Source organism: Plectropomus leopardus, chromosome 14, assembly GCF_026936395.1.
Source record: "Plectropomus leopardus strain MGB_pleo_1.0 chromosome 14, ASM2693639v1, whole genome shotgun sequence".
NCBI classification, from domain to species: Eukaryota; Metazoa; Chordata; class Actinopteri; order Perciformes; family Serranidae; genus Plectropomus; species Plectropomus leopardus.
Genome location: NC_142189.1, coordinates 16,248,434 through 16,276,026, shown reverse-complemented (window position 1 = coordinate 16,276,026; position 27,593 = coordinate 16,248,434). Strand labels below are relative to the sequence as shown.

The 27,593-nt window shown below is 38.3% G+C and overlaps 1 protein-coding gene across 2 annotated transcripts in view; it reads left to right on the top strand.

Annotated features, from left to right (window-relative positions):
- The first annotated feature begins 2,230 nt into the window (after window positions 1-2,230).
- The window catches only part of myo6b (myosin VIb), a 53,583-nt gene continuing 28,220 nt past the window's right edge, over window positions 2,231-27,593 (top strand). For both annotated transcript variants that reach the window (XM_088087949.1, XM_042500686.2), the window contains exons 1-18: window positions 2,231-2,391; window positions 6,975-7,122; window positions 10,118-10,187; window positions 10,317-10,390; window positions 11,522-11,651; window positions 12,491-12,596; window positions 12,978-13,033; window positions 13,144-13,241; window positions 13,352-13,516; window positions 14,823-14,903; window positions 16,932-17,112; window positions 17,887-18,031; window positions 19,554-19,711; window positions 20,986-21,077; window positions 21,496-21,568; window positions 24,848-24,975; window positions 25,932-26,027; window positions 26,970-27,140. In XM_088087949.1, the coding sequence (XP_087944075.1) occupies window positions 7,006-7,122; window positions 10,118-10,187; window positions 10,317-10,390; window positions 11,522-11,651; window positions 12,491-12,596; window positions 12,978-13,033; window positions 13,144-13,241; window positions 13,352-13,516; window positions 14,823-14,903; window positions 16,932-17,112; window positions 17,887-18,031; window positions 19,554-19,711; window positions 20,986-21,077; window positions 21,496-21,568; window positions 24,848-24,975; window positions 25,932-26,027; window positions 26,970-27,140 (1,941 nt within the window). In that variant the 5' untranslated portion in view covers window positions 2,231-2,391; window positions 6,975-7,005. The remainder of the gene's footprint in view (window positions 2,392-6,974; window positions 7,123-10,117; window positions 10,188-10,316; window positions 10,391-11,521; window positions 11,652-12,490; window positions 12,597-12,977; window positions 13,034-13,143; window positions 13,242-13,351; window positions 13,517-14,822; window positions 14,904-16,931; window positions 17,113-17,886; window positions 18,032-19,553; window positions 19,712-20,985; window positions 21,078-21,495; window positions 21,569-24,847; window positions 24,976-25,931; window positions 26,028-26,969; window positions 27,141-27,593) is intronic.

The window sequence follows — 27,593 nt, the reverse complement described above, 5'->3', positions numbered from 1 at the left end:
CAGATATTTAGAGAAGTGTATTTTGTAAAGTGCCAGTGATGTCTACCAGTTAATGTATTTCATCTTCATTCAGAAATTAATAATCAAGTTTTTATAATGTAAACCATCAAAGGCTTGACTGTAAATTTTACGTGATTTTATGTATAGAGTCAATACAAGTTAAGTTTTTGGTATTTTGCATGAATATGATATTTTTTCCTTGTATAGCATTTCTGCAACTATCATGTCCAGAGAGTGCGCTGGTGATGATCGACTCACTAGTGCATGCCATCTCCTCAGATGCACAGATTTGCTAGTCCCCTTTTCTGCCACCAGATGGAGCCACTGTCCACGATAGTAGAGTGAAGTGGAGCTCCACTGACCTACATCTTTAATGTACATTTACTCGTGCTTTTATTTTTTGTTTTCAGTCAGAATGAAAAAAAAAACAGTATTTTTCTGTGTTTATTAGCCTTAGACAGAGTATAAAAGAATGACAAACAAACTAAACAGTAGATGGCAAATTTCCAGTCATAATTGTACTATACTAGTATATAGCATCCCAAAATAAAATGTTTCACCATTTGATATGATCAAGTGATTCTTGTCTTTGTCATGCAATATTTAGCATTTCATGCAAATATTAACTTTTAACTTACAAAGACAACAAAAAAAGTCATGTTCGTGTTTACATGCTGTCATCTAGTGTCAGTAATCAGATACGGTCCAGTTCAGCAGTATCAGATATCCTAATTAGATTTACAAACCCAGTGGTGGCTTTCAGTGGTGGATTGGATGTCTCCTTCAAAAATCCCCCCCAAAAGTTTTACATTACCTGCCTCTGAAATATTCATGACTCTCAAGGCAACATTTGCTGCCTTTTCATTGCAGCCAGTGACATATCTGACAGGGGCGTAGCACCAAATTCTGGGCCTTACTGCATTAGTAGGCTTTGTGGGGCCCCCACAAACTACAAAGTCAGTTGCTATCTTTTTTTTACCTTTCTTTTCTTTTTTGGAACCCCAATTTTCTCTCTCAGGGACAGACATGTGTTTGTTGGTACTCCAGCAGCAAAAGCACTCACTCGGCTCTCGCTGCATTTAGAGACAAATCCTAGTGCAGGATCAGACTACTCCATTTTCAAGGGGTGAGAGGGGCCTCCCAGAGCTTCCATTATTTTTTTCTTATACAAAATTCATTTGTCAGCCAATTTTAACTTTGTTAGGTTACCAATTACCTAGAAATAATACTATATATACTATAATACTTTAATATTCCCCACATTCATGCTGAAAATGTATTTACAGAGCATTAAGTGCATGTTGTAGTATTTAGATCTAAGTATACAGTTACTAGAGATGTTTTGATATAATCTAGCTGTTACTCTATCTCAAAATACAGCAAACGTGCATACTTGTAAATGGGCTTTAAATGTTACAATGTTTTCTGTTTTGTGGGTTAAGGGACCGGATTGTAACACATGTCCACCCCTCCACCCTATAATTGAATTAAATTTACTCTTTAATGCCTGAAAGCTAAAGGTTCAAAGTTGAGGACGAGATGAAAAAAGCCTCGTTTCTTCCACCTGTGAATTCTGGTTTGTGTAAACAGTTTATTTTTGGCCAAAGTTAAAATGAGACATGTAAAATAAAATTATTTTGATGAAATAGCACTATTTCTAGCTCAGATTTTATTCATCACAAATGATGTGTCCAAGGATGAGGAGATCATCCAAAAGTTATTTGTGTTCTTAAAAACTGTGATTTTTTTAAATCTTTTTTTTTTTTTTTAAGAAAACATGCCTTTCAAAGACCTGTATGTATGGGGTTGGAAGGCATGTTTTATTTTGGTTTTTTTTTCTTGTTTTTAATCGACAGTAAAATAACCACAACCATTTGAAGTTGTATGCCCCAAAATAAAAACAAAAGTCCCTTACCAGTGCTTAAAAGATTTTTCAACATGCCTCTGCCTTTTTTCACCATCCCTCCGCCCTCATAAATAAAAACAGTCCCTAAAAAAGAGGAAGCCAAACTTAGATTTTTGGATAATAAATGATAGCCATGCAAGTCTTCCTGCCCCGTGCTGATTTTCTCCTCTGCTTCACAACGGATTTCAATTCTATTTTATTTTTTTAGCCTAAAACACAAAGCTAGTAAAAACAACCTGACACAGGATCTTACGAGCGGCACTTTAACGCACCGTCAGCACTGTACGGTCAGAGTGACGTCACCTGGGCTCACCGGAGCACCGAGCACCGCCTGTCATCCAGACAGCCTGCAGCTCCGTCCGTCCTGTCCTGCGCTGTCCTGTCCCAGGAAGAAGGACAGAGAAAGCTGGACTATTGCTCCAACTCCGTATGAGGGACTTAAAACTCATTACTGCCGTCCCGATCGTTAATTTGACCTCGTGAATGTAAGTGTTTGTCTAACTTTGATACTTTTTTTGGCCAATAGCCAGCGTCAGAAACAACCTGAGGTACTTTGTATTATCTTTACAGGTAGGTGGACAGAGTCAGTTCAGTTGCTGTAGTCTGCTGTGTGTGATAACTGCCTATAATTTTGCTTAATCATTAACAAGTCTTGCCCTGCATTAGTGTTAGTTTGCACACAAACTCCTATTGTTGTATAATGCTTTATTTATAAGGGGCCTCGTATGCTATTTTATACAAAAGGTATTGATATGTTAAAATCCATTTAATCATGATGTTTTCTTAAACTTATTTAACTGCCAATTCTCCTTCTTAATTCTTCCATTTCTTTCCCCTTTAGCTAATTCAAATCCCCATTAAACCAACAATCTAGCCTATCTTATCCACCTTTTCAAGCATGGCTGTCTGTACATGTCTTCATCCTGTTGATGTCCAGTGCATTTTCCTTGTCCCTTTTGCCTGGTAGAGAACAGGAAACAAGAGGCAGGAAACCAGAGGCGTGTCTGTGTGTCCTGCCTTTGCTCTGAGCCAGCGTCCATTCATTTGTGTGTGCGTTTTCCTTCTCCCTGTGCTTCATGGGACACCCTTCTGATTTGCATTGTCTCCCACACAAACTGATCACAGACTTTTATTTGTAAGGCTTAGAACTCGATGCGTTTCACCTTACGGTCTGGATTAGGGTCAGATACTAAGAGGATTTAGAGCTGCAGAGTCAAAGTTACTCATGACTGAGCGACTGGTCTCTGTTTTGCTAACAGTGATGTAGACTTTTAAGCTGAAGGCCATCTACCTATAGCTAAGTGATAGAGCAGATTGTTTGGAGGTTTAAAGGGGGAATCCCAAAGCTTTTAGTACATTGAGCAGTGCTGTATGTTATGAACACTACACTAGACTGCTCTTGGTGTATGACACAGATTGTATGCATGACTTGTGTCTTTATTTAGCAGTATATAGAATATTTCAATCACACCAAGAAGTGGTGTCATTTAGGCTTTTGGTGGTTATGCAGTTTGAAACAGAGCATATTTCCCGTGTAGACATTGCTATAATGTAACTTGGACCAAAGAAGGGAACTGTGGGAAAGCTTTGTGGTTATCAGCCATCAGTCCGAATGATCCCCATTGCCTTGATCTCACACCTCAAGATAACAGACTGGGAAAGTAATCTTTATCCTCCCTCCTTCTGCTGTGTTTTTATCTCACTTTAAGTTTGAACATGGTTTTGTGGTTTGATAATCAAATGATCACCACTGCAAATGAGTGTATGTCATCCATTTAGTGTACAAACATATCTGAAAGTTACCGATGGAGCCTTTTCACTTGTTGCAGCCAGCGCTTGTAAATGTTGCACAATTAGATTTGTGTATTGAACTTAAGTATCCTGTCAGTCAGTGTAAAGACAAGTTGGTTTTGCTTTCTGCGACAAAGAAGCTTTTGGTTTATTATTGATTAAAATTTTGCTATGATGGATCCAACAGATTGCATTTATAAGTTTGTGTCTTGCTAAATTGAGTTTTTTGTTCTAGTTTTGGCCTTTATGGTGGGTCAGCCACTTACTGAGCTGTTGTCCCACCCTGGGCAAAGTCATTTATTGTAAACAAAAATTATTGCTCTAATAATAAAGATAACAGCATACCATGCATGGTACATTCACTTTCATGGGAAGCAGTGATAACATTAAGCTCTGCTTTGCGCATTTAATCATTTAATTTAGAACCAGGTTTAGACCAGGTTTTCATTCATTTCTACCTACATGAATTTACATAAATAAACATAAATAAGCTGTTGAATAACTAATATGTTTTTATATTTAATTCATTTATATTAGCATAGCTACATAAGAGTTGTCCAAATATTCTGTTTGCTAAAAAGTGTAACACATCTGTTTTCTCCTTGCTAGAGGTAAAGCAATTGATGAAATGTGACTAAGAACAAAGAGTCTTGTGTTCTCGTGTTTTTCAACAACAATATCTTATATCTCTATGTACTGGGTTTACAAAGTCCTCAGAGTGAGTCACTGGCTGGAAGTTGCTGAAGCGTACTAAGAAAAGCCAGATGTAAGCACGCTGACCAGACATGTCGTGCACTTGACAATGAAGCAGTATAAGTCTGATTGTGGTTATTATTGTAGGCACTAACAAGCAATTGTCTATCTTGTGTTTAATAAGAAAAAAAATGCATGCTGGTTTTGCAGCAACTTGCAACTTTTCAAGAAGTTATGGTGCAACACAAAATAAAATGTTCAAATAGTCTTTTGATTTTTTGTCAACTGAGCTTTAAAAGGAATATTATTTAAAAAAAAATCTCAAATATTGTGTTTCAGAAAATGTTAAATAATGCAAGATCATTTGCGGTCCAGCCTCAACTAGGTCCAAAAAAAAAAAAGGCAGAAGCAATGCAGGTGGTCACAATAGTTTTCCATCTCTATCTCTCCCTCAGTTGGCTCCACCATGCTCCACTGCTTTACCTGTTGAACTCTGAGTCCTTGCTGAAGGCTGCATCAGCACTTTGCAGCACCTATCCTTTCTGACATTCAACCTCAATCCCTGAAGCTAATGGGATACTCGAGCATAACGTCAGCACTTTTGCTGTGTAGAAGTGGTTGTAGGCTCAAGAACCATTAATGGCACGCATGTGAAAATTTCAGCTATCACATTTGACTGAAGATGCTCTGATGATGGCAGCACACGATTAGGACAGTAATTATCCACTTAGTTGTACAACTGCTGCTGTCAATTACAGAATAAAGTTGTACAGTTTTCTTATACAGCTGAATGTATAAAGCTGTGTGTTTTGGCAAAAACAGTCCTTCAAAGAGCCAGCCAGCAATATATCATTGCCATAGTTGGATATCCAAATTTTACACAGATGGGTTGGGTACTGTAAGGATTTTATTGATACAAATATCAAAACTGGGGGCGCCCAGTGGCTCACCTGGTGGAGCAGGCGCCTCATGTGCAGGGGCTGTGTCCTCACCGCAGCAGCTGTGGGTTAAATTTCAGCTGCACGTCATCTCTTCTCTCTCCCCCTTTTATGCTTTCACTGTCCTGTCGAAAAAAAAGGCAAAAAAAACATATCAAAACTAATGCTGCTTATTGCCACGATACTTATTGACAGTCTTATCTTTTGATACTCTCCACAATATGGTGCCAAAATTTGATTAGCAAATGTCTGGTAGTGATGAGCCTTAACAATATCAAACATTACACGAGAACTTAAGTCACTAAACTTCTCAGACGCTAACAGAAAAGGACAACAAAGAAAATAACTCAAAAACATAAATCACTTGGGTCTGGGAATGCCATAAACATCATCTTCAATTAAAAAAAAACAAAAAAAAAAAAACGGGCTATTTGGGAGTTAGTTGCATAAAAAATCAGTATACATAAAGTACTATACAAAATGTAGTGCACTCCAAAATGTCATACTGTAATAGAACTGTCTGAGGATTACCTGCTCTAAACTGGATTGTTTGGCCTGGCAGTTTAGGTCAGGTCATTTGGGGCAGCTTTGTCCTCACTAGAAACTGAACTCCCTTCAGTCTTGTCCCAGTGGAAGATCCTCTGTTACAAGATCAATGGGAGAAATTATAGGTTAAAAGAAAGTGAAGCACACAGCATTAGTTAGTCAGGGCACATTATCCAAATGACTGAGGGAATAAAACTGTAGATCAGTGCGACAATAAAACCATTCTCATCTGTGTTTTTGTGTGATCAGTTTTTTGAAATTAGTGTCCATGTTTAGTAAAGATAATGTTGACAGACAAAATATCGTGTTAAAAGGATTTTCATTAAATTTCATTTTCATTAAAATTTCATTTTGTTACTAGTTGACCCTCTTGAACCCCAAGCAAATTAATATCGTAATTTCTTTCAAAAAACACGGAAGGATACAATAAGCAACCAAATTAGCAAGGAATTAGTAAAAAGTTACAAGACACATAAAAAGAAAAAGATTAAAAAAAATATCAACAATGAAATAGCTTGAAAAAGTGCTAAAAACTTTAAATATATAATTATAGTTTTTTTCTTTTTTATGCCTTTTTAAAAAAATATTTTCATTTCATTTTGTTGTCTTTTTCCAGACATCACTTGCCAAGTTTTCAAAAAAAAATCAAACCAACTGGCTCACATTTTAAAGGTATGAAACCTCGTAAAAGGTGTCTGGATGTAACACAAAAACTGATGTCGATCCACGTTTCAAAGGGTTATGACTCTGGTGGGTATGAAGGGATATGAATGGATATAGGAAAATTCTGCCATGCAAATCAGGATCAGGTGAGCGACAATAAAGCAGAAAAATGACGCAGAGGAAATTAACCTCATGGGGGACTAATGTTCTCTCAGTTGTTAAATTAGCAGCCCTGGAAACTTATGTTTGTCAGCTGTTGAAAAAAGATGAGACACATATTGTGTAGCTATGCAAGCCCCGAGCTGAGCGTAGAAGCAAATTCAATTTGTTTGAAGCATTTCTGTAAATATGCAAAACTTGGTACTGTACTTTGCATATTCATTTTAAGCCACACATGCTTCCCTTTATTCATGCTGCCTCTCTCCTCCTCTCCCCAGTTGTGTGGTCGTGCTGGACTGGAGGTAAGCCATGGAGGATGGGAAGCCAGTGTGGGCGCCCCACCCTGCCGACGGGTTCCAGCTGGGGATGATAGTTGACATAGGAGCCGACACGCTCACCATAGAACCACTGAACCAGAGGGGCAAGGTGGGTCATCACACAAACGCACGGGCACACACACCCCTGCTTTCCATTTACAGGTAAAGTCCAACTGTGGAAATAGATGAGGGGGGTTTGTTTTCCTTTGATGTGGCTCAGCTGATGGGCTTATTCGTTTAGTGGCGCACATAAATCAAGTGTTTTTTGCCATAATCCCAGGAGCATGCTCACGACATACGCAAACGCATACATTCATAAACTCAATACTTTCATGGAGAATTACAAAGCATCGTGTAAGAAATAAAACTTGTTTTCTGTAATTTTGTCACCATCTGTCTAAAGTGCGATTCGAAGGCGTTAGCACAACAATGTGTAAAATGTGAGAAACACGAGAGACCACATGTACAGAGGCATGAATAAATAAAGAGCGCAGCAGCAGGTGCGCTGATAGTGTTGCCTAGAGGGAGAGCTGCTCATTAGGAGGTAAAGGCCACCTGTTACACCTGAGCCGTCACGAGTCCCCTGCAAGCAGGCCTCTGATGTTTACAACAGACATGTACCCAGGCAGTCACCTCTTCGTTTGTTTCGTTTGAGGTGTTTTCACCACAGCTAGGGACCATTCTAACCTAAGACATTTTGACTTGTTAAAGTAAGCGATGACCGTGAACCAGCATGCACAATACCAGGGCCCTGGTACGGGAACAGCTACATGGAATACAGTCATTATTAACATTAAATGTCCACTAGAAGGACAGTCCTTTACTTTTTTTAAAAAGTTATTTAACCTTTACTGAGCCAAAAAGAAACCCTTGAGATTAATAATCTCTTTTTCAAGAGTGAGTGCTGTAAACTAGCTATAAGAAAAACAAGAAAATAGGGACAACTATAAACAATTAAAGAGACCATCTAAAACACACCCTGACAATGGCACATTGATGATAGCAAACTAAACTCCTGCAACAGTGCTTTGAAACGGCCTAGAGGAACCACTGAGCACAACTTTAACTCCTTCTGTAAAAGCTTCTTCATTTATATGGAGCTGCATACATAAAGGCTTGTTTGCCAAACTAAAGTAGATAGCTTTATGTTTCTCTTGATCTTTTAATCTGATAAATGCTTCTCTGGTAAAGTCATGTTTGTAAGTATGAATTCCTTGCACTGAAAAAAAACATACGACGATGTGCTTTATGTAAAGTTATGTAGTTAGCTTAAATTTAAGTAGGTTTAGATATATAAAAAGAGACATGGTGACAAGGTAACTTCAAATAACACAGAGTTATATTTGCATAGTCTTGAACACCAGTCTCCCGGGGAAAAGTCCTGTGTCTTTACACCAGTCAGCACAGTGATCACAGCCTCACCAATTATGTGGCTTACGCACATATTGATTATTTTTTTTGTAGATTTATGTACTATAGTGCAGATAACCGCCTGTTAAAGTATGTTAGAATCTACCAATGTCATCAGAAAACCTTGTGTTTACATTGCAATACAGTCTCGCCTCTTTTGAGAATTGTTTGGAAACTTTTCTGAGGGTATACTATTTTAAGTTTTTAAAACTGTACTTCATTCAAATATCACCAGTTACTAGAAATGCAATGAATAATTGATGAGTTGTCAACTAATAAATTTAAATAATAAATAAACTAAATAATTTGCAGGAAAAAAAAGGTCAGAATTCTTTGATTTCAGCTTCTTAAATGTAAATATTTCCTTTTTTTTCTTCATACTTCTCCATGACAGTAAATTGATTATATTTTGGTTGTGGAAAAAATAAAACTAAACTAAAAATAAAAAAAGGAAGTCACCTTGGGCTGTGTGTAAAGGCTATGCACAAATATTTAAAGTTGTACTACACTCAGCTGGAGAATGTGAAAGAGTTTGTGGTGAATCTCATTTGGCATACATGTGAACTTGAATGATCGTGATCAGTTTTTTGCAAGGCATAAAAACTCTGTCCCATTCAGTGAGGGAATGAAAGGCCCAGTGAGTGCCTGTTTTTTACTGTTGTGTGGAGCTCATTAGTGCCTCAGCTCAGTGCACGACCTTCTGCCCGGCTGCCTCTTCTCTTTGTCAATTTTATTGGTTAGACATTTCTCACATGGTTATCATTGTGGACGCCCAGATTGAGCCAAGGTACTGTAGCAGGCACACAAAGCAGATTTTGTTTATGCTTACAGCCTGTTTGCAGTAATAAACCATGCATCACAGCACAGACTGAGGCACACAGACAGAGAAGCTGTGGTATTGATATAGAGAGTGTAATGAACTTGTAAACGGCGAAAAAGAGGGATTGTTATTAATATAAACTGTAGGGAATAATCAGACACAGTCATTGTTCTGCTTTAATCATGTCACTTTGTCTGATTACCTTTTTATAGGTGCAATATTCACTAAGCCTGTGAAAAGGGAGGAGTTTGTAACTTGATTGGTTCCTACAGCAGAGAGCACCACCGTCGTCTAGTCTCAGCCCCACACACACACACACACACACACACACACACACACACACACACACACACACACACACACACACACACACACACACACACACACACACACACACACACACACACACACACACACACTGCATACACTCACTTACTCACTCAGGTGTTCAGATCCAGTTGCTCTCCCACCAAATTATTCATTATCCTGCCATGTCTCCCCTTGTTTCTCTCACAGCCGGCTTGTTCCATTGAATTTATTTCCATTAACTCAGACTCTTAAACAATACAGTGAGAATATCAGTAACTAATTTAGCCTGGGAACATGTCGCACCAAACATCATTACTGTGATCTTTAACCGTGATAAATGATTCATGTTTTTTCATTCTCGCTTAGCTTTTTTATTATACCTAATATGTCCCACCTCTCCTTTATGGATGCTAATAAACACTTGTTTTGTGTAATATCAAAGAACATGGAGAAGTCTTGCTCATAAAGTTGGCGGGCATAAATAGGTGCCACTTGTAGCATGTCAGTCTGTCCTGGAAGTGAGATAATGCGAATGTTATAACAATGAAAACCGTTTGTGTTGCAGACTTTTCTTGCTTCAATGAGCCAAGTCTTCCCAGCAGAAGATGATGTCAACAAACATGTCGATGACAACTGTAAGTCCGCCCAGTAGGCTGTTGATTCTATTTCTACACTTTATAATGCTGGCTTTCTTAACATGGTGTATTTACAAGTATTCATTTTGTTTTATTTTCTATTATCTGTTTTTTCCCTCTGATTTTCAGGTTCCCTTATGTACTTGAATGAAGCCACTCTTCTCAACAACGTCAGAGTGCGGTACATTAAAGACCACATCTATGTATGTTTTCTTCTCTGTCTATACTAGTCTCTATATTAGCACAGTTTTAATCCTTCATATACGTATGTGCTCTAGCAATAGCTTAAAGGGACAGTTCACCACAAAAATAAAAAATACATATTTTTCTTCTTAACTATAGTGCTATTTATCAATCTAGATTGTTTTGGTGTGAGTTGTTGAGTGTTGGAGATATTGACTGTAGATATGTCTTCTTTCTCTTGTATATAATGGAACTAGACTGCACTTGGCTTTTGGTGCTCAAAGCATAAAATACTAAAATAAAAGAAAAAAAAGCGATGTCTCTTTCAGAAGTCATGACCTGGTTATTTGTGATAATCCACAGACCTTGTTGTGAGCAATTTAATTTAGCAACTATTTTCTTTTACCAAACTACATCTGCCAAACCACAGAAGAAAGTGTGCATCTACTCATGGTGACATCATGAGATGTAAACATCTCCATCGTTTTACTCGGCTGAGCTGTAATGTTAGCTGACTCAGCGATGCATGTTCCTACATGAAACTGCTCACAACTAGGTGTGATTTCTGAAATGAGTTATTGTTGTTGAGTTTTCAAAATGTACTATATTTGGCGCTTTTAGCACCACAAGCTGAGTGTCATCTAGTTCCATTATATTCGAGGAAAAGGCACATCTACAGCACTCAGCAACTCACAACAAAACAATTTAAATTGAAAAATACCACCAAGGGTAAGAGGAAAAATAGGTGTTTTTGATTTTTGGGTGAACTGTCCCTTTAAAGTCACTACTATCTGGCTGCATCATAAGGAGATACAGTAACAAGTTGGAGGACAGCAGGAGAAAGGATCTCTATCCTTGTTTCCCTGGGGAGAAAGTACCAGGTGGTAAAGAGGGAAGGGAAGATAGAGAAGGGTCTTTAAGTCAGACGGGCAAACCCAATCCTGATCCGAGTCACTCACTTAGGAAATGAGGGACATCTGGTAGACGGGAAAAGCAGGACAGGGAAACAGGTTAAGGTGTGTCTCAGCAACCTTCATTGGGCTCATTTTCGTCTCTGTTGTCTCTCATTGTTAAATAATTCATATGTATTTTTGCTCAACTTTCTCTAAAAGCAGTGAGTCTAATCATACCTGTGTTTATATCTCTCACAGACTTATGTGGCCAATATTTTGATAGCTGTGAATCCTTACTATGACATCCCCAAACTTTATGGCCTTGACGCCATCAAGTCGTACCGGGGAAAGTCACTGGGAACTCTGCCACCTCACGTCTACGCTATAGGTGAGAGCTCACACCTTATCAACAACATTTTATATGTACTGTCAGGCAGACAGCATGACTTTTACCACATCAGTTCTGTATTACCAATAACATTAAAGAGGTACACACTAAATTAGTACACAATATATATCTAACAAATCTATATCCTCCAAACCTGGATAATGAAAACAAATTTTTGCAATAATAAACCAGAATCTTTAACGCATTAATTTGACCTTGGATAGATTTGGTTGCTTTTTGGATTGAATGAAAGAGTAACTAGTGTGTTAAACAAATCATAATATCAAAATTGAGTGTTAAAATGTAATTCTACATTTTGAACAAGACAAATATAACACTGAATTTACTGTAAAGTTATTGATTATATAGGATAAATTGTACATACTTAAATGTAGCATAATGAAAATTACCCCCATTTTCACTGGATTTGTAGGTGGATTTAAAGAATATGTTAAGAAATTATAAACACAAAAAAGTAATAAAATGGACCAAGTGTTTGGTGAACTTAATATAATTTATTTCTATTTGTTTATTTATTGAAATTCATATCATTGTTTCTGTAGCATGGTTTTGAGTACTTGTCCAATTGTATATTTGAACATTTTTTTGTTGTTTCGATTTTGATTCAAAGAACAAAAAAGGAAAAAAGTGCATGTTTAAGTAAGGGGGGTAGCATACATAACTACAAAATGCAGCGCTTTTACTTGAAAAAGAGTAACAAAGTTGTGATGGTTGTAATTGTTCTTTTTAAAGAGGCTTTGGATTTAGTTTATTATGGGAAACATATCATTAAATTATGTATTATTTCATTGCCAGTGATTCCACTTCTTTTTTTTCAGCTGACAAAGCCTACAGAGACATGAAGGTTCTGAAGATGAGCCAGTCCATCATAGTTTCCGGTGAATCTGGTGCTGGAAAGACTGAAAACACCAAGTTTGTTCTTAGGTATGAGGCATCCTGCATCCCATTTTCATCTTCCCTTCACACTCACCTCTGTAATAATATTAATTTTCCCTCTACTTTCAAACCAAGATAATCCACCACTGTACTCCAACTGCACCAAATTAACTAGAGTAACTGCTGATACCCTGCAAATATCTCATTTATGAACAGTAGAGGTGATAAAAACAGCATTAAACTGGAAGCCATTTCCAACTGAACAACAAAAAAAGTCGCTTTTCTTGCAAGATGAAACTACTGTATTGATCTTTAAATTTTATAAACCTTGGATTGGGTTTCTGTGTTGGTATCTCTTTGTTTTGTTTTAAACCATTTTCTTCAATTCATCATTGCTGATGTCACCCTGATTTCATCCCCATCCTGTAGATATCTCACAACAACATATGGAAGTGGTCAAGATATTGACGAGAGGATTGTAGAAGGTAATACGATAACAAACCAAAATTGATCAACTGTTAGTAGCTATCAATACTGTATGTTTCATAAGGGGGCAATGTGATACTGATTCTGTTTTTCCAAATTTAAATCTCAGCAAATCCCCTTCTTGAGGCCTTTGGAAATGCAAAGACAGTCAGGAATAATAACAGCAGTCGCTTTGGGAAGTTTGTGGAAATCCACTTCAATGAGAAGGTAATAGGTCATCGCTGATAAAGTTCTTGGATAGTCAATAATTTGTTGTTTGTGGATCATGAATTTTAAAATCTAAATTTTAAAACCTGGTTCTCCTCTCGTGTTACCAGAATGCAGTCGTGGGAGGATTTGTCTCACATTACCTGTTGGAGAAGTCGAGGATCTGCATGCAAAGTAACGACGAGAGGAACTACCACATCTTCTACAGGCTGTGTGCCGGAGCATCCGAGGACATAAAAAAGAAACTGCACCTGGACTCTCCGGACAGCTTCAGGGTCAGTGGGCTTAAGTTGGGCAGTTACACTAGAAAGAGCAAAAGTAGAGTAAGCTACAGTATATACAGACATACCATCAAACATTGCATTTATGTCAAGTAATTATTACTGTCGCTTCCCCACAAGCATACGAGTGTGTGACCATTTTGTTTTCCCCTGGATTTTCACGCTTTCCATGAGACTTTTTGGACTTTACAAAGTGATCTCTCTTGTTCTCCCACACCCTGCAACAAAAAAAGCCTCCATTCTCCCTGAGCATGGTGACTGTTTCTTCCCATGAATCTAAGATCATATGACTCTCTTTGTGGTCTCTCAGTGAAGAGACGTAATGATGTCTGTACAGGTGAACCTGGTCCGCAAGTCTTCCCTCAAAGGTCCATGTTGAGATGAAAATCGCATACCAAAGGGTGCCTTGTTACAAAAAGAGATGCATGACCAAGCACTGCTACGACTTTCCAAGCCTTAACACTTGACTTTAAAGACATCATGATGTCATTTTTTGGCGCACAAACCTTACACCGGTGGCACAAGGGCAAGCATGAACCAAGCTTTCGACAGACAAAACGCTCTGCAGAATTTATGTTTCTCAGAAAAAGCTACACCTTATTGTGAACAAAGATCATTTCAACTGTGACATGTGCCAAAAAGTGAAATGAAACTGAGGAGCTGCAGTCTTGTTTTTCAAGAGACAAAAATATATTTTTAAGCTTTAAGCTTTTAATGTAATTAAAAGGACTTAACTGTTTTGTTTTCTCAGTCTTTCGGAGCACACATTGGCTGGCAGTTCTACAGAAGTCCACTAGATGTCACAGAAGCTTATTTTTAGTGATGTTGAGTTCCTCCCAAGTGAAATCAAAATCCACCTCAGTGACAAAATATTTCTCAATTGAATTCTTTCCCCTTTGATTGCAATTATAAGCTCAGCGGGTGCAAAGTCAGAGAGCATAAAGGTGTTTACTGCAGCCTTTATTTTCCTCTACATGCTCGACAAAACAACACTTAATGGAACAACAAGCAGCTCAAGCTGCTCCTTTAGTTGTTTATCATTGTGTCATCATATCAGGTCCCTGAGGTGACACCCATATCAACAGAAGCAATTACTTCACGCGATTCACTACTAGTCAGCTGTGGAGCAATATTTGGAAGACAACAAAGTAAATCTTTTAGATGATGGGAATCAATACAAATATCCCCACGAGGTTCGTCACCACGAGTAAAATGCGTTTATAGTGCTTCTGAATTTAATTTATCAAAACACTGATTGCATTTAAGTGTTTTTTAAGCTGATTTATTTTCTCTGTTGCAGTACCTGAACCGAGGATGCACCAGATACTTTGCCAGTAAGGACGCTGATAAACAAATCATGCAGAACCGAAAGAGCCCCGAGGTAATGTCACGTTCTCTTCTGGCTTTATCACTCTAGCCCACAATACCTGATTATTTTGGAAACTTGTGTTACATTTGGCTTCCGTATGTCAATAAGGCAAAGGCAAAAAAACTTATCGTAATGCAACACATTTGGATTCTTTGCACAATTAATCATTTATACAGATGTGCGTTATTCTTTTCCCAATAACGACGAGTAAGCACCGGACTGAAAGCAAATCCCAGACATATGTTAAAGGAAATCTGCTGCACACACGAAGCTACACAGGAACTGGTCAATAAGAATATTCCATGCCCTGAAATTAGTTCAGGTCTGTGTTTTTGATGAATTATGTATGACACGAAAAAGCAGTGGCTGCAAAGCCTGCAGGAGATGTGTAATTAATATCATGAAACAATTAGGGGAATAAGTGTGACATGTTTCTCTCTTAGGGACTAATTAGACATGTACATTTCACTCCTTGTTTTCTTAGATAGAATATCTTGTCTTATGCTAATCAAAGTTTCAGGAAAATCAGGAAAACAAAGGCTTTCAGTTGTGTTTTAGTGGATTTACTCATGGGTTTATTTAGTTGAGTACATTAAGAAAAATGCAATGACTGAAACATTTTTTTTACCTTAATAAACCAAAAACTGTGGAATTGCATAATGACTGTAGCCCTGCAAGCTGTGTTTGTAAGCACAGTGTCTTGTTAATATGTTGCTAACCAAGTCATTGTCTGTCCTTCCATGTGTCTGTGTTATATAGGACAATAAGGTGATGTTTCCCCTCTTATCAGGGCTTTTTGCTCTGTGCTCTTTATCCTGTATTTTCCTAAAGTAAACACTGAGACTCAGGATTTACATGCTGCTGTTTGTAGTGTAAACAGGAAATGAGTGTGCATGCTTCCTCTTTTGTCTGCGTGTGTCTGTCAGGTTTAGGTGGGGTTGGGGCTGTATGGTGCTTAGATACAATACAGTACAAAAGGATGTTGTTTGCTTATTCAGCTCTTCTTTCAGTTAAAAAATACAGGGCTGCACAATTATTGTATATTTTCCATAGATCACAGATTGTTTAAGATTGGCGTTTTGTTTTTAATAGTCAGCACATGAATGAAGGTGCAATTAAAGCACTTCGCTCAGTGCAAAAACTGAATGGTTTGTTAACGTACTGCACAATCAGGAGTAATAAATGTGCGGCCCTTCTTGATTGTCACTGTTAATTAATCTTTATTCCTAATTCATTTTAAAGTGTTCTGTTCCACTGACTTTTCACAATGCATGCTGCTGTCTTGATCCCTGAGACATTGCTAGATATTTCATTTGCTCTTTTGTTGCACTTTCTAGTTTGTAGTGTTTGCTGTGTGCTGTTGGTGGAGACTCTTTGAACACATTAATGTGAAAAATTGGTCTCCTAAGAGAGCAAAGGCTGTGTTGCAAATACCGCAATTTGTGAAGAAAGTTTTGTTTTTCTTGCATGCCTCCATGGTGAATGAAGACTCCCAAAACAAATTTTTTGATGAATTGATGTAAAACAGGGCCATGTTTCACAACTGCGAAACTATATCAAAAGATCAATTTACAAACTCTCACAGTTGTGTGAAAGTCTGTAAACTGGTGTTTTGGTAAAGTTTTGCAGTTGTTAAACGTGGCCCACATTTACTCCAATGCATCAAGAATTTTCACCTTTTTTTGGATTCTTAGTTCACTGTGGGGGAATGTAAGAAAAACTGAGTTTTCTTCACAAATTCAAACTACCATGGGGTGAGTAATTGATATAAAAATGGTCCTTTTTTGAGTGAGATCGTCCTTTACCATATAGTTTTTATAAATAAGGCTGTTGGCTCGCCTCCAATTCAATTTAAAATCAGATTTACTCAGCATCTATAGACAATATAATTTTAAAAAATGGATCAAATACAGAACATAAACTACTAATCTTGAATTGAATCAGAGTAAATCAGATTTAAATTGAATCCTCACACGCTCACTCTATGGTCTGTTTGTCTTCTGAACTGTACCTTTTCTGACTCCCTCGTATGTTTTATAGCATCTAAAGGTCGGCGCGTTGAAGGACCCTCTACTTGACGATCTGGGTGACTTTAACAGGATGTGCGTGGCCATGAAGAAGATTGGTCTGGATGACACTGAGAAACTGGACCTGTTCAGGGTGGTTGCCGGCGTGCTGCATCTGGGCAACATTGACTTTGAAGAGACGGGGAGTTCTTCAGGTTAGACGGCTACTGTTTTATTGCAAATATTAACCACATTTAAGATTTTCAATACTTTGGTCTGGTAAAAAAAACAAATTGTATTCTTGGTGTTTGTTGGACTCTTATATTTGTTTTTCTCCTACCAGAGATAAGATAGACTTTGTCATACATTTTTTTCCCTGAAGAGGCCCACTCCACAACAGGGGTTCAAAGATGCATAGTAAAATCTTTTTTCACACAATTTTTGAGAAGCTGGCATCATCTTGTTTTTCTCAATAAATGTGAACTCATAGAAATCCATAGATAATTGTTACTGAATAGATCAATATAAAATACAGAAAAATAGATCTGCTGTCCTTGGGTGTCACTACTATTTAGTCCCAAAATGATGACAAAGAAAACCTCTGTTTCCCTGGTAACCATGATCCGTCTCTCATTATTTCTCTGGCTCGTTCTTTGTGTCTCTACAATAAAAGTCTCTGAGGATAAAATAAGTATACTTTGAAACTTTTCTTAACGCCAGTTTTTCGAAGTTTCTCCCTCACTCATATGCTGTAACTTACACCCACTGAACCTGAAGACCAGCTCTGAATCAGGCTGTTAATATCACAGCTAAAAGCTTTCACTCTTTATCTTCCCATCAGAGACTTTTTTTCTGATTTTTTTGTAGCTTTGCAGCTGTGTTCCCATTGTCTAGGAATTTAGAAAACATGTCTTATACAAAGGGAGAGAAATTATTTCACAAATCTTCAGAACCACAGATTCTGGTAAGGTTATTTTTGTGTGTTTCAGGTGGTTGCATCCTCAAGAACCAGTCTGGCCAGTCTCTGGAGTACTGTGCTAATCTGCTGGGTCTGGACCAGGATGACTTGCGTGTCAGCCTCACAACCAGGGTCATGCTCACTACAGCAGGGGGAGCCAAAGGAACAGTTATCAAGTAAGAACAACAGCACTCTTTAAAAGCACTTTAAAGATCTGTGACTCCTTGCAACTTCTTTTGTTACTGTTGACAAAAAATGATCCTCTTAGCGCCTTCAGAAGTCACTGTCAGAGTTAATGGCAATTGAACTCTGTGTGTGTGTGTGTGTGTGTGTGTGTGTGTGTGTGTGTGTGTGTGTGTGTGTGTGTGTGTGTGTGTGTGAAGACAGAAAATCCTCAATAGGTCTGAAAATAGCCAATAATCCCAGAAAGAGAGAGAGATTAACCAACTAGAATTTACCCGACATGGGCAGTAGCAGGGCAGTAGTTGCTGTATTTATTGGTGCTATCCTGCAAAGTTTAAGATGATCTGAAGTTAAATGCCCTTTATTATATGGTCTTATCATAAAGAGTATATGACTGATCTTATTCCTGTCTAAATCAATCAAAGCAAACTCCAATAAAAAAGGAACACAAATGCAAGGGGGGGGTTAGGGTTTTTTGCTTGTGAATAAGGTACTTGTACATGATTGTGTGGTTATTTCTTGCAGACTGAAAAGAGAATGTGTTGCAGTGTTATTGGCACTGCCCCTGTGTACTTTGGTGATGATGTGGCGTTTGAGTGATGGCGCCAGGTTTGATAGATTAATATTTCAGGAGGGCCAGATGCTGGCCTGGCCTGGAAGTGTTTTCTCCACATAAATAATGCAGCCTGTATCTGAGGAAGCAGGCGAGCATGGCTGCAGTACAGTAAAGGCCTGGTGTCTGGGGAGCAGGTGGAGCGAAGGGGGCCTGGCTTTGTCATTAAGTCCCAGACAGATCCACCCTATACCCCAGGGAGGTTCAGGGTTACAGAGGAGGGGGTGGTGGAGATGACTGAGGCTCAAACTAGTGTGCATATGAGACATTGCATTGAATAAAAATGCCTGTCACTAAGATGAAATCAAAGGATTGTATGAGCTTTTTAAGTATAAAACCCATAGTAAAATGGAGAAAAGACAGCTACTTTAGCCTTAGCATAGATGGATATTCCTGTTTTTAATGGGTATGGGTTTTTTTCTTTTTTCTCACGAGGGCTGAGCGGGTGGAATATCAAAAGAAAAACGGGTAATGATCTATCACAGCAAAGGACAGACCTTTTCGTTTAAATTCACCTTCCTCCCAGTTGGGACAGGTGAGTTGAACTCTGGGTCACTATGGAGCCGCACTTTGTCCTTACAGTCAACTCCGTTAAATAATTTAAAAATAAATTGTGTTAAAGCGTCATGAGAGAGTCTAGAAGAGTTCAAGGTTCACATTTTAGCTTTAATACCTCATCTTTGCTTCCGAAACCCTCATTTTAAAACAATCGCCTAGCTTGACGAGGGATCAAAAGGGGAACTATGCGGCAAAAAAGTGTCACATCAACACAGCGAAAGTTTTGCTGCCACGTGAAAATTGGGTTGATTAGGGGAAAAAATAAAAGAGAGAGGTTTAATAAGAGGCTAGCATGTCCCAGTTTCGGACCGTCTCTCACTGCCCTACTTTCTGTGTCCCTCCAGGGTGCCTCTAAAGGTGGAACAAGCAAACAATGCCCGCGATGCCCTGGCCAAGGCGGTGTACAGCAGCCTCTTCGATCATGTGGTCAAACGAGTAAACCAATGTTTCCCCTTCGAGACTTCCTCCAACTTCATCGGGGTGTTGGACATCGCTGGGTTTGGTAATATAATGCAGTTAGTGTTCAGTGTGTTGTGGAAGTTTCAACTTAAAGTTCCAGCGTGTAGGATTTAGGGGGATATACTGGCAGAAATGGAATATAGTATAAAAAGTATGTTTTCATTAGTGTATCATCACCTGAAAATAAGAAACATTGTGTTTTCGTTCGCCGGTCACTTCTACATAGGCAGTGGGTCCTTGTCTACAGAGATCACTATGTTGGATTGCCATGATTGTATGGTAGCCCAGATCAGACAAACCGAACACTGGCTCTAAATAGGGCCATTTGTGATTTCACATTTTTGCCTTTTTTTATTTTTCGTATTTTTGTGCTAGGTGAGCACATGTAGCAGGTGCTGGGCTAGCGACCTGTCTCTGACATGCCAAACAGTGTTGGAGTAACACTTATATGGAACATATTTTAGAGAGGGAGACATCTGTTAAGATAATGCGGCTCTCTCTTAAAACATCCTGAACAATGAACACTGAAGAAATTTTAACCAGAAGTTTCAGCTGGTTGTAATCTGCAATCCTCACCACTAGATACCGTAAAGGGATAATTTATGCTCGATATTAAATCCATCGTTTCCTTAAAGCTTATGGATCCAGACAAAACAGAGCAATACCACCATATGAAGACATAATAGAGTGACAGGAATTCTCCATCCACATTATAATGTGTTTAATGGCTTCAGACCAATGCCGTCTACAATGCTGCGTTTGTTAAAAGGTACATTATTACAAACTCTTCCACCGTCGATTTATTAAATGTTGTCTTAAACTTTTGACTCTAGTCAAAAGTAAACTAGACACTCTGGTCTTTTGCCATCTAGTGGATATATCTATGCCATTATAAAGAATGCGTGAAAGTATGAGGGTAGTGACGTTTACAACTCTTGAGACAGATGTATCTCTTTTCATAAGTAAGTGGAAATGAGCCTTAAATCCCCCTGAATCCTAAGTGAAGATTTAGCCCAACATTGCGTAGCAGAACTGAAAAAATGTGTTTCTGCAGCTTTCTAGATTGACTGCAATTTGCACTTTTTTCATTTTATTTAAAATTCAGGCTGCTAAAGAGACACTTGTCTGTGCAGCATGTTTCTTAATATAAGTACCCTAATGCATACACACACACACACTTCATTACCAGGGCTCCTGCTTCAGAATTAATTTCCCCCGACTGCATAATTAACATAGGCTTTGCAAAAATGTTCATTTTGGAAAATTAATTGAAATATATGACTTTTCTGCTTCTTCTGTTTTTTTCCCTCCTCTTAGAGTATTTTGAGCACAACAGCTTTGAGCAGTTTTGTATCAATTACTGCAACGAGAAACTGCAGCAGTTCTTCAACGAGCGTATTCTCAAAGAGGTAGGTGAGCAGTGAGCAGATCAACGTGATTTGGTGTGGTTTACGTCTTTATACCAGGAAACCTACCGTGTCACGTCACTTAAAACTTACACACTCCTTCACAACGAGGAAGCGTTTGGCACACTCTTTCACTCTCGTGTCTGTTTTCTCACTTATATTTTCCCCTCTCCTGCGCTCTCTCATTAGAATGCTAATTTCTCAAGGGACACGATGAGACGTGTTTCTCTCCTGTGATCTCTTAACGTTATTCTCTTCCAAGGTCTCCAATTAATGCGCCACAATTCTGGTTTAAGCCTCATTCTCATTAATTGTGTATTGTCGGTTTGGTGTTTTTTGTTTGCTTTTTAAGGTGGATGATGTTATGAAGCCACTTAGAGAAGTGTAAACTAATTTTTCATTTGTGGCCTCTTCTATGCAGGAGCAAGAGCTGTATCAAAAGGAAGGCCTGGGAGTGAATGAGGTGCATTATGTTGACAACCAGGACTGCATAGGTAGGCTTATATCAACTTCCTCCCTCCTTGCACCCTGTTGATACTAAAACTCCACAGCTTTAAAATTTACTATTTCCCTGAAAAATAAAAAATAACTCAAATTTACCTGCAGCACTAGCTCATTCATTTTGGTTTTGCCTAAGGCTCTCAGGTTACTGGTCCTCCTTTTTTTGAAGCCCTATGCAAAATACTTGAAAGAAAAATAGATCCAAATCCTCTTACAGCCATTTTTAGTATTCAGTGTGAGGACAATCATCTCCCCAAGGTACAGTCAAATTGCATTGCTTACATCACTCTTAGCCAGAAGACTCATATTACTTAATTGGAAGCAGGCTACCTCCCTCACACCCCCACCTCCTGCTTTAAACACTGGATCAGAGATACAATACCATTTTTTAAGCTAGAAAAGATAGGACTTGCTCTATGAGGTCCCGAGACAGCCAATTTGATCAAGGTTGCAAGATGTTGGATTTTTTGCCAATATCTGATATGCTGATACAACAACTCATTTGGCCCATAAGAAGTACAGACAGATATATACATTTTTTCCCTGCCTCATTTTGTGATCATTTAGTCTAAAAACAAAAAAACGTCATCCTACTCTATTGGTTTGTGATATCACAAAAAATCAGCATATTTGCCGATTCCCATATTTCAGGATGACAATGACGTGCCAATATTATCATGTGTCCCTAATTTTAGCAGTGTATGGCAGGCTGTCATTACATATCTGCTTGAGCAGCTATGAGGTTGTAGTACTGTTTCTTTTCAACGTTTGCTATAGAATTTTATTCTAAATCACAGGCCTGAGCACACACCTTCTCTATAACTGTTAATATTTATATTCATCTTTAAATGTTGTTCGTATGTTTTTATTATGGGTATATATATTTTTAACTTAAAGGTTCAGTAAGTAGGATTTTGGGGGATATATAGCTACAGAAATCGAATCCAATATATTAAGTATTTTCTTTAGTGTTTAATCACCTAAAAACAAGAATTGCTATGTTTTTGTTACCTTAGAATGAGCCATTTATATCTACATAGTAATGCTGTGCCAGACTCAAAATTATGTCCATCCAATCAGATTTGGCTGCTCAATACAAATATTCAACTGTTCGTTCCTTTTTTAACATGAAGAGTTTATGAGTTTGAACAGGGTTCTATATGATGTTTAGGGTGACAGTGACGTTCATTTAATACAGTAAACAAGCTAACAACACTAACAATAAATCAGAAATGTGCAACAACAATTTCTGCAGACACTATCAAACAAAAGCCAGAGACCGCATCGTGTTAAGTTGCTGTAAGCTGTAAATTTATCACCTCTACGTAGACGGCAAAAGGAAATGTTAGCTTGAAGCCTGATGGGGCCTCTCTTCCTGCGGGCAGCCTCCATGTCCACAGCAACCTGTACTTAAGAGCAGTGTGAAAGTGAGGAGCGCTCACTCTGCAGCTAAATCTTGCAGCTAAATAAATAACATTTCACCGATAAGAGGCCAGTTTCAGATTACCGAAATCAGTGTTAAAGCTGTGTCTGAGTATGTGTATTGATATCTGCATGTATATGCACTATGGGTGTTCTTTGGAGGGGAAAACTGGAGCATCGAGTGACACTCAGGGACATCATTAAGGTGAAGTGTGGCCTTTGAGGGCTTCTGCAAGCGCAAATGTGGCTGTCTCTTTAGCCCACACACTGCAAGTGCACTGACGTTGGTTCAAGTGTAACGTCAGCTTACCAGCATGGCATTCATTTGGGCCATTTCTTGTGCTCTGGGCTACACGTCAGAACAGCGAAAATACACCTGTCAGGGGGACAAAAATACCAACTTCTCATTATCCAAGGAGATGGCATATCCATGTGTCTGAAGGGAGCAGGCGTAATGAGTATTTGTGGGTTTTATGGTCTCTTTTGTGCATCGGGAAGCCTGGCGAAATAACACTCCCTTGTTTTTGTTGTGTCTGTCCTCGAGTGAATCCTCGAATTAATGGGATGAAATAGTCAGTGTATCAAGGTGAAGCAGTTTGATTTGTATTTCAAAGGCTGTGATTATTCAGGTGCGAGGTTAACTGACAGCCGTGAATAACATTTATGACTTGCAAATGACCGTTTGGGTTGGCCATTAATTCACTCATCAATCTTCAGGATTTATGCACAGGTGCTTGTGCATGCAGATTTTTTTTTTTTTGAGGTCCTTGGCTATTAGATTATATTCCAAACAGCATGCTGCATGAATAATTCAGAAATATGGTTAAATGAGCATCCTGATGAGCATGTTTTGTGCCTTGAATATTCACATCCAGAAACAGTAAACAGTGAAAATTTCCAATAAATGTCATAAACTGAATTGTTTAGTGCTTTTATAACTTTTGTATAATAATGACCACTGTGGTTCCCATCTCACCCATTCCTAAATACCTCAGCAGGGATTTTTTCTGTTTGTTGTTGCCCGTCAGTATGTCTAAAAGCATGTGATGCTGAACTTGATGAAGTACTTAAGGTTATGTTGTGGCATCCTAGGCATTACTTTTCATGCTGGAGCTTCGCTGCACATTATAAAGCAGTACTCAAAATAATACTGAGGATTTTCAACCAGATTTGTATCATAACAATATGGGTAGTATATGTAAATAAACTATGGTGAACTTCCTTCAATCTTACCAGTGTCTAGATCTCCCAGCTCAAATCTGCCAGATTTTCTCTGGCTCTACGGCTGTTGCCTGTACTGCATATAGTATTTCCTTATCAATTATGAATTATTATTAGATTGTTTGTTACAACCCCTGCCACCAAATTGTTTCCTATCTTAATAAGAACAAGCTGGCACTACGTCATCCACCAGTGGGCTCATTTATTTGACCAGGGTGGTGCATTTTGGTAGTTGTAAGTTTTTCTCTGTTTTCTCTGTTATATAGCACCATTGTCATAAGTACTTGCATGTGTACTGCATATACAAGTTTTATGAAAAAAAAAATCTTTCCAGCACTGTAATACATCCTTAAAGGCATACTGTCCAGAATATCCCAATACTGTTTGTAAATACGCTCACAAGCAAAAGTCATCAACCCCCCAACACAAAACATACGAAGATAAAAAATAGAAGCAGAATCTCTGCAGAAAAATCACCACCACACACTTCTAGTGTGACATAAGTGATGAATGAGAGGGATTGCTTCTATATAGATCTATAATTGTTTTTCTAGGAAAATCCTGCTCGGTATATCTTTAAATCTGAATCATAATAATGTTGCTGATACATATTTAATTGTTGTTTCCAGACCTAGTGGAAGCAAAGCTGGTGGGAATTCTGGACATTTTGGATGAAGAGAATCGTCTCCCTCAGCCCAGCGACCAACACTTTGCACTGGCTGTTCACAGCAAACATAAAGACCACTTCAGACTGACGGTCAGACCTCTTAGCTGTGCTCTCTGTGCCTCTCCCTCCCTCTCTCGTTCTTATTCTCTCTCTCCGTCTGCTTTTTGCCTTCCCTCCTGTATTCTCCTATTATTCTCTTTCTTTGTGCACGAAGTTCTTTTGTGAGACGTGATGTGGTGATGTAACCGCACACTGGTTTTGTCATTGTGATCATTTTTACTCTCTCTGTTCGTAACAGCAGTTTGGTGAATGACGCACAGTCTCAATCCCCCCTTCTGTCTCTGTCATTGTTGCTATTGTTTGTCACTCTGCCTGTATCTCTGCAAGCATGAAATCCGTTTAGAAATGAAGCCTTGACACCAATTCAAGCTTAAGATTAGAGTTGGCTGGCTGCAGCCACACTCCACTGCAGGGAGAGTTATTGCTCAAATAAGGACTACTCTATACATTTAATAGGCTGAAAGACATTAATCTTAATCTAAAGTGCTTAAATATGCTGTAAGCTAACATTTCTGCTATACAGCTTTCACACTTTAAGAGTAATTTATTATGGTTCCCCTCACTGATGAAGCTAATGGAGCTTAAAAATACTTGGTGCCCCTGCTTTTTTCTTTCTTTAAGTGTTTTTGGTAATGGATTTTTGGGTTCCTTTGTAATACTTGAGCCAGATAAAATGAATGTAGCATTGAAAATGTCCTTATTATTTCCTTGCAAGTAAACATGTGAAATAACTACAAATTACCTTGTACAGAGTTTTTGAGAATACACCCATATTTATTGCAAGATTCTGGCTTTTCTGCTGGATTTCACTGCATTTATGGATTGAAATGTTTCACTCTTCAAACCAGCCCTCCTGATTCAATAGTGGTGTGGATAAACATGATTCTGCTGTAGAGACGGTGATGGATAGGATTAGAGGGAAATCAATATATATGTGTTTTAGCACTGTCATTACATTCGATTTGCTTTCTCCCTCTCCCACTTAGGTTCCCAGGAAGTCGAAGCTGACCATTCACAGGAATCTGCGGGATGACGAAGGCTTTATCATCAGGCACTTTGCCGGAGCAGTCTGCTATGAAACGGTTATTCTTAACACAGAGCTTATGATATAGGGATGTTGAGGCTGGGTGGTACTCACATTCACACACTACCAGTTACATAAGACAGTGAAGTAACTTACAGTTAATGCCAACTAAAGCTCACTAGTCAATACAGAAAATCTAAGTCAATCAGTTAATCGTCTTATTATTACAGCTAAAATATGATGCCCTCGTATGACTGTCACAATGCATGGAGTGCGCTATAAATTAGCGAGGCTCCCTTTCTGTAAATATGCCACAGCTGAGCAATGCCTGAGCAGTGCTGCTTGCACTGGTGATATGGCTGCTCTTATATGTTAATGCCGAAATGAAAAACAAAAGGCTCTGCAATGCACATGCTCAGCTCATGCAGGCAGTGTGAGCCGAAGTCTCCAGATTTATTTCCGCTGCTTTCCACCATTTTCTGCTCTTTTTTGGTTACTCTTTCGTTCACTTTTACCCTCATTCATTTGATAAGCTCCACCAAGCAGAACCATGAAGTAGTAAGTCTGGTAAATCAAAATGGTAACAGGCCAAATGTGGGGGATGTTTAGATATTTTAATGAAAATATCAATATTTGGCGCCAGTATATCGATAACATCTTGCAAGAGGAAGTCTCGTGATATATCACAATATTGATGTTTTGTCCCACCTGTACTATACACATATACATATCTGCCTCTAATCCAAACATCAACACTACCTACCTCATCTCATCTAAACTCTGCACCCGGTCTCTCATCAAATCATCACATACATCATCACCTTTATGTTATAGTTCGCATGTCTGCTCGTTACATCTTTCTTATTAATGTTCTATGTGTGTTTGTATGTGTGTGTCATTCTTTTTGTCACATATTTTTTTACCAAGAAAGAGAAAATAACAAAAACAATAATAAGTTGCTTTAACATAAATGTATGCATTTGCATGTGTTCGTCCACAGACACGGTTTGTGGAGAAGAATAACGATGCCCTCCACATGTCCCTGGAGAGCTTAGTGTCTGAATCGAAAGACAGATTTGTTCGAGAGCTGTTTGAGAACTCAATCACCAACAAAGACTCCAAACAGAAGGCGGGGAAACTCAGCTTCATCAGCGTTGGTAACAAGTTCAAGGTCAGAGTTAACGTTAAAATTTGTCATTTTTGATTGTTAGTCCCTGAACATAAATAGAATTGAATACAATTTGCTAGTTTATACTTTGAAATTTCACTGTCACAAATAAAAATAAGCAAATATACTTTTATTCTTTCGTATTAATAATTAATATACTGAATTTAAGAAACTTAGATGCTACAGTATTTTATGTTATTGTAGTTTCTAACATCTTTTATTGTCAGTGACATGTAAATTGAATAGCTTTATCTTATTCTATACACTTTATATAGGCTTTGCCTAACTGTAAAATATGTAGTCCAAATTAAAAATAGAACATGTTAAATTTGATACTTGGTTGTCCAGGGAAAATCATGTAGCTGCAATAATGTAGACTTACTACTGGGAATACATTAATTTGCTGCTCAACAGTCTTGTTTAACAATTTAAAAGTGAAGAATTTCGTTAGATATT